Source organism: Telopea speciosissima, chromosome 5 (assembly GCF_018873765.1).
Source record: "Telopea speciosissima isolate NSW1024214 ecotype Mountain lineage chromosome 5, Tspe_v1, whole genome shotgun sequence".
Taxonomy (NCBI): Eukaryota; Viridiplantae; Streptophyta; class Magnoliopsida; order Proteales; family Proteaceae; genus Telopea; species Telopea speciosissima.
In genome coordinates, this window is record NC_057920.1 from 33,856,185 (window position 1) to 33,870,843 (window position 14,659).

The 14,659-nt window shown below is 38.6% G+C and overlaps 1 protein-coding gene across 1 annotated transcript in view; it reads left to right on the forward strand.

Annotated features, from left to right (window-relative positions):
- LOC122662193 (30S ribosomal protein S9, mitochondrial) overlaps positions 1-14,095 on the forward strand; it is a 45,538-nt gene extending 31,443 nt beyond the window's left edge. Inside the window, exons 4-6 of the mRNA XM_043857766.1 lie at positions 10,332-10,772; positions 11,820-11,900; positions 13,671-14,095. Coding sequence (XP_043713701.1) covers positions 10,332-10,772; positions 11,820-11,900; positions 13,671-13,762 — 614 coding nt within the window. The 3' untranslated portion in view covers positions 13,763-14,095. The remainder of the gene's footprint in view (positions 1-10,331; positions 10,773-11,819; positions 11,901-13,670) is intronic.
- Positions 14,096-14,659: the final 564 nt, after the last annotated feature.

A 14,659-nucleotide genomic window follows, 5' to 3' on the forward strand; every position in this document is an offset into this window, starting at 1 on the left:
TGTTGTCACAGTAGAATATCATAGGAAGATGAATAGGAGCACCAAGGTCTTGTAGGAAGTCTTTTAGCTAAAGTAACTCACAAATGCCTTGGGCCATAGCACGGAATTCTGCTTCAATGCTAGAACGAGCGACCACATTCTGCTTCTTGCTACGCCAAGTGACAAGGTTGCCACCAACAAAAGAACAATACCCAGAGATAGACTTGCGATCTGTAGAACCAGCCCAATCAGCATCAATATACGCCTCTATCCGTAGGTGACCATGAGGAGACAGGAGAATCCCGTTTCCAAGAGCTGACTTCAAGTAGTGAAGAATGCGAAGAACAACCTCCATATGAGAAGAGTAGGGATCATGCATAGACTGACTCACAGTACTCACAACAACAACAATGTCAGGACATGTGTATGAGAGATAAATCAACTTCCTCACTAGTCTTTGGTACCGGGCTTTTTCAACAGGTTCATCCTCATTTTCTTTGAGACGAACATTAGCATCCATAGGAGTATCTGAAGGTGACATCCTGACAAACCGGTTTCAGCCAATAAATCTAGGACATACTTCCTTAGAGAGAGAAAGATGCCTTTAGAAGATCTGGCAACCTCAATCCCAAGAAAGTACCGTAGCTTTCCTAGATCTTTAATCTCAAACTCTTGCCCAAGAATGGTCTTCAAACAGCTGATCTCATCACCATCATTGCCAGTAACAACAATGTCATCAACATAGACTATAAGAACAATGAATTTTCCACCAACCCTCTTTATAAAGAGAGTGTGATCAGCATTACTTTGCTTATAGCCTACAGAAACTATGGCCTTGTGAAATCTGCCAAACCACGCTCGAGGCGACTGTTTCAGCCCATAAAGTGCACGCTTCAATTTACACACTTTGCCTTTATTACTATCACATGAAAACCTTGGTGGAATATCCATATACATCTCCTCACCAAGTTCTCCATTAAGGAAGGCATTCTTCACATCTAGCTTTTGTAGATCCCATCCAAGATTGGCTGCACAAGATAGCAAAACTCAAACCGTATTCAGCTTTGCAACAGGAGCAAAGGTCTCCTGATAATCAATGCCATATGTCTGAGTGAAGGCTTTTGTGACCAGGCGTGCCTTATATCGATCCACAGTCGATCCATAGTCCCATCAACCTTTTGTTTGACCATGAACATCCATTTACATCCCATTGTTTTTTTCCCTGGACGAAGAGTTGCACGATCCCAAGTATTAATTTTTTTTTTTCAATGCTCTCATTTCTTCCAACATTGTTGCCTTCCACTTTCCATCTGCATAAGCTTCCTACCAATTTTTAGGAATGGAAACAGAAGAAAGAGAGGACATAAATGCACGAAAGGATGGAGAAAGAGAACTTTAAGAAACAAAGTGAGAATGGGATGCTGAGTGCAAGTTTTAGTACCTTTGTGATGAGCAATAGGTAGGTCGGAGGAAGAAGTCTTACCAGGAGAAGGAGGATCCGTATCTTGAGTCGGCAATTGGACAGGTATTGATGCCACAGTGGATTGAAGCTGCCCTGTTTTGGAACATTTGTTTTTTATAGGTGATAATGTTGGAGTTGTCAATTCTCTTCTGAAATTCACTAATGGTTCTCAAAACTGAAGTTGGGTCCCCCTGAATAGGAACATTACCACCATTATTTTCCATGATCTCCCCCTGTAATGGATTCCCTTGAGATGAAGGGATAGCAGCCAAAGGAGGCTGGGCAGCAACCAAAGGGGGCTAGGCAGCAACCAAAGTGGGTTGGGCAGCATCTAAAGTGGGCTGGGAAGCATCTAAAGGGTATAAAAGAGGAGAAAACTCAAGAGGAGGAACCACATCTTCACTAGAACTCTCCCCCTGAAGATATGGTGAAGAATAATATGGAAGGTTTTCATGAAAAATGACATCCATACTGACCAGAGTATGACGGGAAGGAGGATGGTAACATTTATAACCTTTTTGGGTTGGAGAATATCCTAAAAAAAATACATCGTAATCCACGGGGTTTAAGTTTTCCAGGAGAGTTAGTATCCCGAGCATAACACACACAGCCAAACACCTTGGGAGAAACCACAAAGGAGGAATTCCTAAGTAAAATCTCTGCCAGACTACGGGAGTCAAGAACTCGAGAAGGCAACTGATTAATGAGACAGGCTGCAGTAAGAACAGCATCCCCCCAATATTGGGATGGGACATTACGAGCAAACATCAATGCTGTGGCTATTTCTAATAAGTGGCGGTTCTTCCTTTCAGCCACACCGTTTTGGGCTGGGGTATCTACACAACTAGTCTGGTGAATAATCCAATGATCAGCCAAATATTTTTTAAATTGATTTTTTGTATGCTGGGTCTCATTATCACTTCTCAAAATTTTGTGAGTAGCCTGGAACAGAGTTTGGACCATTTTATGAAAGTGCTGAAAACAGGAAAAACTTGATTTTTTGTGTGCATAAGATAAACCTATGTGTTTTTAGAATGACAGTCAATAAAGGAAACAAATCAACGATTACCAGAAAGAAAAGTCTTACGACTAGGCCCCCAGACATCAGAATGCACCAAATGGAAAAGTGAAGAACTCCTTTTTTTTGAAATAGAATAAGTTGAACGTATTTGTTTGGCCAGAACACAAGCCTCACAAAAAAATCATCCTTATTACATTCTTTGACCAAAGTAGGAAATAAACATGCTAAAATTCCTAATGGAGGGTGATTTAATCTAGAGTGCCATTGGTAAAGTTCAAAAGAGACTAAAGAGTTCTGGCGTAGCGGAAAAGGTAATGGTGGTGGAGTAAGACGACCATCATCTAGCAGATACAATCCACCGTGCACTTTACCCAATCCAATCGTCTTCCCAGAGACCAGATCCTCAAAAACACAATGGGATGGAAAAAAAAAGTTACTTTGCACTTAAGATTACGAGTAATACTACTAATGGAAAGGAGGTTAGTAGTAAAATTAGGAATGTGTAAAACAGAAGACAAAGTAAGAGAAGAAGTGCAGTTGATGATTTCTTTACCAGAGATGGAGGAAAGGGAACCATCAGCTACCTTGACTTTGTCTTTCCCAGATGTGGGAGAATAGCGATGGAAAAGGCTAGAGGAACCAGTTATATAATCTGTAGCTCCAGAATATATGATCAGGGATGGGAAGTTACGGAAGCACAATGACCACCAAATGAAATACCTGACCGGCCAAAGTTTGAACCTGAAGGAGCCGAGGAATTGGCAGGAGTTGATGTAGTAGAAGCAGCAGAAGCAGAAGACCGTAGCACACGTAGGAATGCGTGTAGATCATCCTGGGATAGACCAGTGTCAGTAGCAGGGGTTGTGGTAACAGTCTCAGTGTGATGTGCCTTGTTCTTTGTTTTTTCTTGGCAGCTCGTTTGGCCTCAAAATCAGCTGGTTTCCCGTGAAGCTTTCAGCATTTCTCTTTGGTGTGGTAAGGCTTGGGATAGTGCTCACGAGTAACAATCCCTATAGTAGAATCACCAAGAGAAACATGTCCGACAGGTGCAGGAGTAGCCTGGGCAGCAGTCTGGAGGGTTGATCTGTTAGTAACAGGAGGGTGGAGCATAGCAGCCCGACGGTTCTCTTCAGAGGAGACTAAAGCATAGGACTGTTCAAGTGTGGGAAAGGGGAATGACCCAACACTAGAACACGAATTTGGTCATACTCCATATTCAAACCAGCGAAAAAATCATAAACTCGGGTTTTGTCTAGATGCTTCTTATATGCAGTAATATCGGTAGCTGTAGTGGGGTGGAAATCAGAAAAATGGTTCAATTGCTGGCAGATTGTGCGAGGTAGCATAATACTTGGAGACATACAAATCCCCTTGAGTAGTATGATTGGCCTTCTTTAGGAGTTTATATACTTGTGCATCATTACCAAGCTGTCCATATGTTTCCTTGCAAGCAGACCAGATTTGATGGGCTGTATCAAGGAGAAGGAAACCACTTGCAAGGTCTGATTGCATGGAGCCAATCAAATAAGACATGAGGATACCATTATTGGAGATCCATCTGGTCAGAAGAGGACCAGGAGCAGTTGGCATAGTAGTAGTACCATCAATATGTCCAGTAAGTCCACGACCAGCAATGGCAAAGTATGCCGAGCGAGACCGGATCAGATAATTACTCCCGTCCAGTTTGATAGGATTAGGGAGAAGGTCACGGTTGTCATTCCTACCAAACCCATCAGCAGGAGAAGTGCCAGTAGAGACTTTAGAGTCACCCATAATGCAGTAGAGAAACCCAACCCAAATCGCAGAGAAGGGCTGGTGTGATGAGAAACCCAGTAAGCACTTCAAGAGAAGAGCCAGAAATTGGAGAGACCTGTGTAATAGTGATAATAAATGTCCCCAAAAATAGCAGCAACAGAGAAGCCAAACCCCTAGATCGATTTTATCAGGGTTTTGAAAAAAACTTTGTTTTTAGTGAGATCAATATAGGGGGGAATGGTGCCAAAAGCTTGATGGATAGAGCTGAAATTGAGATCGAGTATGCCTGTAGGATTGGAGAATCACCCTTCCAAAAACCAGCTTCAACAGAGACCAGCAACGTAAGGATCGATATTTTTTGGGTTTTGGAAAAAACTAGAATTTTGAAAAAAATCGATCAAGGAGAATGGATAGAAGCTTGTGCAATAATCTTCTGTAGTTCTTGCACTTTAGAAAGTGAATCGAGTCCTTGTCCTGTAGAGAGGATCAATCCAAAAAAAACTTGAAGGCTGCGAATATCGCAGATAGGGAGCAATCTTCTATCGAGCAGAATTTTTTTTTATATCATGAATGAGGTAATGGAGGGCAGCATCTGGATCTTTAGATCACCTCAGCAGTGCTGCCCTTGTGGGAGAATGAAGAACAAAACAGGAGAGGAGGGAAGAAGAAATCGAGAATGAAAGAGAGAGGAAGGAGAAATCGAGAATGAAAGAGAAGTGAGGGCCCTAGTTTGAAACCTGCTTTGATACCATGTTAGCAGATATGAATTGGAGAATGTTGCTTGTCTGGTCAATGTGATCAAACAAGCCTTATATTTATAATAAAAGAGATCACAGCCTAATGTCTAAAATACCCCTAGCTTAGCCAACTTAACTAGGAGGTACATAAACATAAAATTACAACTTTAAAAAAACTAGAATACCCCCACGGTAGTCTGGTGTACATTATTCAACAGTGAGGTTCCTTGGTGCATGCTTTTTTCACTGATGATATTTGTCTTGGTGGATTAGACAAAAGTGGGGATTAATGCCATGTTGGAGTTATAAAGATCAACCTTGGAATCAAAAGGTCTTAAGATAAGTAGAACAGAGACTGAGTGTATGGTTTGTAACTTTAGTGACAATAGGATGGTTAATGAGCTGGTGAATATTGAGGAGAGGGAGTTCCCACAAAGTGATTATTTTAGGTATTTAGGCTCAATCATAAATAAAGAAGGTGATATAGAAGATGATGTTGCTCAAAAAATTAAAATAAAATGGATGAAGTGGAGAGGAGTGTCCGGAGTGCTATGTGATCAGCGTATTCCATTAGAGCTTAAAGGAAAATTCTATAGGATTGTCATACGATTGGCTATGATATATGGTGTGGAATGTTGGGCAATTAAGAAACGTCATACAGACAAACTAAGTGTAGCGGAGATGAGGATGTTGAGATGGATGTGTGGCAAAACTAGGAGGTATAAAGTGAGGAATGACCATATTAGAGCTGAGTTGGTAGCCTAGTTATTTAATTCTGCAAATAATTTGGCCGAACCGAATTTTACCGAATAATACGAATAATTCTGTCCGAATCCAACTTGAAAATAGAAGTCGGAAAAAGTCGTGATATTTTTGAACTATTTTAAAAATCGTGAATAATTTGGCCGAACCGAATAATATCCGAATAATTCTCCTATGTTTTTTTTTTTAAGGGATGGGGAATAGGGACTCGAACTCGAGACCTCCTGGTGAGCATGGGCATAAAACGCACCACGGCTCACCAACTGTACTAGGCAGGTGTTGGTGAATAATTCTGCTATGTTAAAAACCAAATTGTATCCAAAATAAAATTATGTTGTTGGGGTTTGGGCTTGTAGGGTTTCATACTTTTACTTTTTACCTTTACCGGTCCCAGATCGATCCCTCTTTCTCCTCGTTTCTCCCTCTCTCCCTTAAGATATGAGTAATCATAGACCACCTGAAATGATTCTTGAATATTTTATTCCAAGCTCCCATCACAACTTTATCCTATAAAATATTAGCCATTATTTGAAACTCAAGTACTTCACCAGACTAGGTTTTATGTATTAAGAGAAAAAAAATTCATAAAGCCAAAACATAGTCTAATAGAAACATAAACAGATGATGGATACGAATCTTGGATAACATTGACTGATGGGTAGGGATTATTTTGACAAGCTGTGAGATAGACTAGATAAACTACAACTAAATGTTATGATTTTTATTTTTTGTTATGCTTTAGCACATTGGCAAATTCGGATTCGGGAATTATTCAGATGGAGAATTATTCGGAATAATTCGGTTTGTTAGTTCAAGAATTTAGTAAAAAAAAAGCGGTCAAAAAAGCGGACATAATAAAATTCGGAATCAGATTCGAAAATTATTCGTTTACAAAAAAAAAAAAAAATGTTGGGCAAAAAATTCGGACGTTATTTTTAATATTTATAGTATCTGCTTAACATTATCTATCAATTAACATACCTGTATAAGATACAAGTAACATAAAAATTGGAATACATGTAATTTTTAGTTCATCTAATTCCATAATCCATAAAAGCATAACAAGAATTACAATGGTCTAAAGCATAACAAAATCAAAATCATAACATTTAGTTGTAGTTTATCTAGTCTATCTCACAGCTTGTCAAAATAATCCTTGCCCATCTGTCAATGTTATCCAAGATTCGTATCCATCATCTGTTTATGTTTCTATTAGACCATGTTTTGGCTTTATGTAGTTTTTTTCTCTTAATACATAAAACTTAGTTTGGTGAAGTACTTGAGTTTCAAACAATGGCTAATACTTTATAGGATAAAGTTGTGATGGGAGCTTGGAATAAAATATTCAAGAATCATTTCAGGTGGTCCATGCTTACCCATATTTTAAGGGAGAGGGAGAAAGAGGAGGGATCGATTTGGGACCGGTAAAGGCGAAAAGTAAAAGTATGGAACCCTACAAGCCCAAACCCTAAAAAAGTAATTTGATTTTGGATACAATTTGAATTTTAACAGCAGAATTATTCACCAACAGCTGCCTAGTGCAGTTGGTGAGCCGTGGTGCTTCATGCCCATGCTCACCAAGGGGTATCGAGTTCGACTCCCTATTCCCCACCCATAAAAAAAAAAAAAACACAATAGAATTATTCGGCTATTATTCGGTTTGGCCAAATTATTCTCGATTTTTTAAATAGTTCGAAATATCGCGACTTTTATTTTCAAGTTGGATTCAGACAGAATTATTCGTATTATTCGGTAAAATTCGGTTCAACCGCATTATTCACAGAATTAAATAACTAGATGCTTTAGACCATTGTAATTCTTGTTATGCTTTTATGGATTATGGAATTAGATGAATTAAAAATTACATGTATTCCAATTTTTATGTTATTTGTATCTTATATAGCTATGTTATTGATAGATAATGTTAAAAAGATACTATAAATATTAAAAATAACGTCTGAATTTTTTGCCCGACTTTTTTTTTTTTGTAAACGAATAATTCTCGAATCCGAATTTTATTATGTCCGCTTTTTTGACTGAATTCTTAAATTAACAAAACGAATTATTCCGAATAATTCTCCATCCGAATAATTCCGGAATCCGAATTTGCTAACTGTGGTTTGTAGGTCCGATACATGATACACTTCGAGAAAGTCATTTGAGGTGGCATGACCATGTTCAACGGAGACCCTGGGACACTCTCTGTACTCCAGTACAGAGAGTGATTTGATTAAGATGGAAGGCATTAAAGAGCCAGGGCCGGACCTAAAGAAACCCTAGGAAATGTGTTGAGGAAACAGTTGCATGGCTTAGGCTTTGTATCTTCTATAATCTATGACGTTGTTTAGAGATTGGAGAGCTAGGATCCATGTAGCCGACCCCATTCAATAGGGAAAAGGCTATGTTGTTTTTTGCTTTTGTCCTGGTGTCAGACAATACCAGGACCTATAGTTAATGTAGTAAACCCCCAGCCAATGATGCTGCGTGGCCATCACTTTGGCTTTCCTTGGCACTATGACAACTATGGTTGTCGTGGATCTGCATTTTTCTATCTATCTATCTATCTATCTATCTATCTGTATATATAAGTGTGTGTGTATTCGTTAAAGTTTGTGCTTCTAAAATAAGTAGCAGTAAGGAAACAAATCCAAAAGAAGGTGGTGCTTCTATGCCAAATAGGAGACTACTCTTCTGGAATTCAAACATAAAACCAAGTAACTTCTACTGCCACACGATCATGCTTTAAGATTATTTTTTTTGGGAGGGGGGCACTAACTACTAATATTATTGGTGGGGCGGGGTGTAGATAGTATAAACCTCCCGGACAAGATCCCAAGCAAACCGAAAAATCAGAAAGTCAATGCAAAAGTCAACAGAAAGCCAACCTTCTCAGACGAAGGTCTAATTTTGACAAACAATCACAAATAAGTATTAGGGATATCCTTCAAAAGATGAGAATGGTCTAATGGCTAGATTGAAAGTAATTAGGAAAACTTCATATCTGAAACTGAGTTGCAGCAAACAAGAGATTTTAAATTAAATTAAATCCAGTTGTCAGATTAACTTCAAACTTAAACGGAGTTTCAATCTTGTTATAGTCAATCAATTCCCAAAATCTTTTTCAACTCTAATGGCCAGATTTGAAGGAATCAAATATCTCATATCTGGTTCAACAAATAGACAATTTAGGTGGTTTCTATTGTTCACATTGTTTGATTGCCTATTCTGGATGGAAATCCAAGGACGTGAAAAGCCTCTTGTAGAATTAAAAGAGTGTCCTGCTACTGTAGCGTCTTGGAGGGGCAAATGTACGCAGCCATACCCCCTGCTTCGCTGGAGAGGCTGTTTCCAAGTTTTGAACCTGCAACCAATAGGTTGCAATAGTGCAACTTAACCATTGCGCCAAGGCTCGCTCACTACTTGAGGCTTGTAGAATGCCTTGATTATTCTTTTTTAGGTTATTTCTGTTTGGAGAGAGATTTTTTCTTTTCCGGCCTTGGGCATACACCTGAGATGCCCTTGAATCACTCTCCATCATCTCAGTTCACCCTTTACCTTAAAAGAGAAAGGCAGCACAATGCTCTCAATTTATTAAACATTAGCATGGACCCTTGGTTTTTAAGAAACTTCTTTTGTTGTTCAAGAATATGAAAACAGAGTTCTGAGAATCTCTTGTTTGAATTTCTGTGTAAGTGTGTAGGAATTTGTTTGACAATCTTGTAGTTTTAAGTTCAGTTGATCTTACCATCATTAGAGCTGTTAATATGGAATTTTTCATATGCAAAATGATTTTGTCCATGCTTGCTGTTTTTTCCTATCCATCTAATGAGTTTTTGCTCCCATACTTTGGCCAGGTTGTAAAGTTTTATTTGCTTATCAGGGACTAGTTTGTTATTGATTGTTTAATAATTGTGATGACCTGAGAATCTTTGACATGGTAACGTAGGTGGAGCCCCAAATGAGACCACAGTTTTGCGGTTCCACTCGGATAGAACTTTTTGGTCCTCTTTTCAGGCTGATTTTCAACTTGTGACTTTTATTCTTCAGTGGCGGTCATTATATATGGAAAAGTTCAATACATACAGGGTATGGGGGAAGGATCAGGGGAGGTACAAATGCAAGATCAATCCAGAGATGGGACAGTCTGGATTGGCTAGGTCATTGTCCCATGATGAAGTAGAGTGGTTCTCCCATGAAGTGGTATGGACTTCCTGTCTAGAAATTGATGTGAACCTTGGATCGAAACCCTAAGGTTGTGGTCGCTATGGGCTTACTCAATCTCTAAATAACTCAAATAATAAATGTAGTGGCAATGTTGTAACTCTACCCTGCCCAAGTAAAATAAAAAATTCCATTTTATGTAAGCTACCAGCACCCTCTGGACAAAAAAACCGTGTTGGTCCAGTTGCATCTCGGCTTGGGTCTCCAAAGTGGGTCATCCTAGTCTAATCATGCTTGTGCAACTGCACCAGAAATCCTTCTCATGTTCCTATATGCTGCTAGATTGATGTGTAAGATGATGTGCTTATGTTGAATCTATCCATATTAGCTAACAATGACATTTCTTTCAATTTTTTACAAAACAAAGGTACCATTGGCAACTATGTGATTGCAGGTCCAAACCGTGCATTTGGAGACCTTATTGCAGCATCAGGGATAACTGAAGCAATGTTGGACAGTTTGATAGCCCTGAAGGACTTTGAAGGTGTTGAGGGGTTGCCTCCTCTGAGAGAAATAGAAGATATACGTTTGGAGAAGAATGAGAGAAAATCTACAAGGGCTGAAATTGAGCGCAAGAAACAAGAGGAAGTTGCAAAATCACGAGTGAGGCAAGTTGATGAAAAAGGAAGGGCTTATGGAACAGGAAGAAGGAAATGCAGTATTGCTCGTGTTTGGATTCAACCTGGTGATGGAAAATTCATTATCAATGATAAATACTTTGATGTGTACTTCCCACTTCTTGATCATCGTGCTGATCTCCTTAGGCCATTTGCTGAGACAAAAACCTTGGGTCTTTGGGATGTCAATTGCACAGTGAAAGGAGGTGGCATCTCAGGTTAGCATCACCTATCCGATTCATAGAAAATAATAACTTATGCAGACTATGTATCAATAGTATATAACATACTACTTATCAATTTTACTGTAGGGATATACGATGGAATAATCTCTCGCTCAATCCTTTGTGTTGAAAGCATTCTTTTGTCGATCCCCCCCTCCCCACACCCCCCCCCCTCCCACACACACACACACTTTCTTTTTCTCTGTTTTGCATGCACTAGCAAGAGGATACATAGTGCTGAAAAACAGAATGGGAGATGTTAGTAAAAAAGTTTCAAAACTCATCAACTCTCAGGGAATTCATTATAAATTTTCCAAACTAGATATTGAAACATACAAATGTATGAGAAGTAAGAACAATAGAAGCTTGCCTTTAAGCTTCAATATTTGTTTTAAATTTGATTGGGTTCAAAATTGAATCAGAGAACTGCAGGTAAGATGGAGTTTCAATTTCTCTCCTATTGTAGTGTCAACCTCTCTGCTTCACTTTGCTCCACATTTCTTCTTTGGCCTCCTTTCTTTGAAGTTTGTGTTGTTATCCTTGCCAGAGATGCCATATGTGCATCAGAGCTTGTTAAATATCCGTCATCAGATGAAAGAACCAAGACAATTGGCTTTGTGACTGCACTTCCTGTACTTGACTATATCAAGTTCATTTATCGTCTGCTAGCAAACCAACTAAGCTCTTAGCTCTATGTTGTCTGCAGATGACATCAGCACTGCCTGCAAATAAGTGGGGTTCCTTGATGAATTTGAGCCTGCTGCATCTAATGCTATGCATGCAAATAAATTATGAGTTGTTATTATGTGCAGTTCCCTAAAGTGTGCTAGTACCCTTAACTCCTTAAGAAAACATTACCGTTAAGCATTAAGTGTGTTGAAACATAAACTGCTGAGACAATTACCAACTTAATCCTTTGTTACCTTTAAGACATAGTAGTTTCTGTCAAAAGCATGAAATCCTGTTGATTTTCTATGTTTTTGACATGGCTTTATTGTAGTCCTTCAAATTTTTGGTGTTCTTAACTTACTTTTTAAACAGGACAAGTTGGAGCAATTCGCCTAGGGGTCAGCAGAGCCTTGGAAAATTGGGAACCTGATTTACGTCCGTACCTAAGATCAGGTAAAGCCCAAGGGATTTTATCTTCATATTCTCTATTCTTCCATTTGGCCTTAAGAGTGGAATGTCAGAAGTCAGAACATGATTCTTGTGGCCAACCCCAAGAGATTTTATTTTCATATTCTCCGGAATCTTGAGTTGACTTCTATTATTTATTTTCTTTTTCTTTCCTTTTTTTTTTTGGAGAAAGTTGCGAGGCTATGGAATCAATCATAACATCATCTCTGTAACCAAAGAATTTCTAAAAAGTATACCAGCTGTGTGTGTTAAATTTATTTTATTTTTTTGGTTAGAGAAAAAGTGCCAAAATTCATTCCATAAAAGAGTCTTCTAAAATGTAATGCTCTATTTATGTTAGATTCCTCCTCTTTTTTTAGTTTCAAGTATTTATTTTAATTTCTCATGACATCAAAAAACTGCTGGTCCTCTCTCCCCCCCCCCCCCCCATTGGTAACTTTATAAGCTGAAGTCCTGTTATTTGATCCACTTATTGGATCATTGGCGGAACTTGGGCCCATGGGTTGTGTTACCTCTAGCAGATTCCAAATATCCAATGAATCTGTTAGCTACCGTCTGATAATAAATCATGATCCAATATAGCAGAATTCAATCACCTATAGCTGAGAGTTTGCTTCAAATTTTGTAGATATATTTCATTTTTGACATGAAAACATAAATAGTTTATTATGAGATATGCAGCATGTTCATGTTACATATTAAGTTCCTCAATTCTTGATTGATCAGGCCTAGATCTCTCCAAACAGTAAGCGAAACAACCTTAATAGCTCCAACATCAGATAAAATGGGGAATATCTTCCACTGCCATTCTTCAAAGCTTGTTGAATTCATCAATTCCAAAATCTGCTTGCAGTCCATTGTCAGTAGCACCTTCTTGAATACCAATTCTTTCCCAAACTGTACTTGGAGCATAGCACCTTTGTTTTGGCCTCCACTTGTGTCAAGATGCAAATTTTGCTGAATAGAGTACCATTAAGCAAATGAGAAATAACAGTTGCTGCCAGCCTGGCCATTTTTTACCCTTCATCGAAACTGCCATTTGTAATAATTTTCACACTATCATCCACTGTTTAACTGGGTTGTAGGACTTATAATGGAACTAAATCCATTAATTCCAGTTCATCTATCTATTCAGTCCCAATTGGTTCCAGATCTTGATGTCATGACTGGAAACAATTTGAGGATGATGTATGGATTAAAAGTATATTACGAAATACATTTTTATTCCTCACATCCTGAATAAAATAGGTCAGAATTGCTCCTAATTTCAGTACCTATGTTTGTATGCTTCATCAAGGTTGCTGGAATTTAGAATTGAACTCATTAAATCACCTAGAGAGGGGTGCTGTCATCCCCTCAGTTCTGACTCCAATTTCAGATGCTGCCCAACCCTTCCTCAAATATCACAAGATAAAAGGACATGCTATATGGTTTCTTTACTATTGTTACACAGAGGGAACTACTAACATTAATATAGGTCTCAAATTGGTTCTCGTTTAAAGGTGGTTGCATAAACTTTTCCACATGAATAGTAAATTACTGAGACATGTTAGGTTCCCAAACTTTATTGTGAACCCTTGTGCCTAGTTTCAGTACTACACTAGAATGCGTACCTAATGCTAATAATGTTGATAGAGGGGCTGAGGAGGTGATGATCTTCCAAGGTGATTTGGTGGGAATAGTAAATATATAGCATCTGTATTTATATGCCTAGTTTGCTATCTTATGCTAACGGTTCAGTTGGTCTTGTTCCAGAAGGGTTTTTAACAAGGGACCCTCGTGTGGTGGAGAGGAAGAAGCCTGGAAAAGCAAAAGCAAGGAAGAGCTTCCAGTGGGTCAAGCGATGAGCAAATTGTCTTTGTTATTACATTGTAGCTGGTTTTTAGTTTTTTCATTCAATTTCCTTTTGCCATAAAAATATTGTTGAGGTTTATTCCTTCCCATTTTCAGCATTGCCAGTTTTGTCTGAAAGATCTAGATATTGCCTTAATCTACTGAGCTTCAGTTTGTTTGGATATCAATCATCCTTTCTGTTTGTAATGTAAACTCTAATTTATAACACATGCCCCATGGCCATGAAGATAATTCAGATTGGCCATGTCTGAGCATTTTACGACTGAATATTTTGAGGAAGCCAATAATGTAGTGGTTGCAATATATTGTTGGCTGTATTATTTCTCTGTTAAAGCAATCATTCTTAACAAGCATTCTTTGGCCTTGTTTTCATGGCCTGTAAACATGGGATTTTCTTTAAAATGGAGGCCGGTACAATGCACAGTAGCTAACTAACTGGTATCCACTTTGCTAAAGTATTGCCGAAATACTGTGCATTGTGTTGCATCTATCAGTAGGCAATTCAATTAAGTCAGGGAAGATCGCCTATCTGATCAGGTAATCTGAATATACCTGTTTTTTTATCTCTTACAATAGGTTATGACAATCTTGCAGGTAAAGAGCAGATTTTTGCGGAGGTAGTTCTATTATCAGATTATGTTTAGTTCAGGGTCAAAAACATCTCAAGATTCTCAAGCTAATTCATTTTCCTAACTTTCAAAGCTTTCCCCAGCTTTCCCCATCGGAAGGCAATTTGGGTAAATGTTTGGTTTCTAGCTGGGGCTCCAAGGGTGCAAAGGCTATCTGGTCTGAAGAATAGGGTCATTTCACTGTGGAGTTCTTATCTGGGATGGCTAGAGAAGATATTTTTCCTCTCCATGTTTGACAAGCATCTTCTCCATTTCCTAATG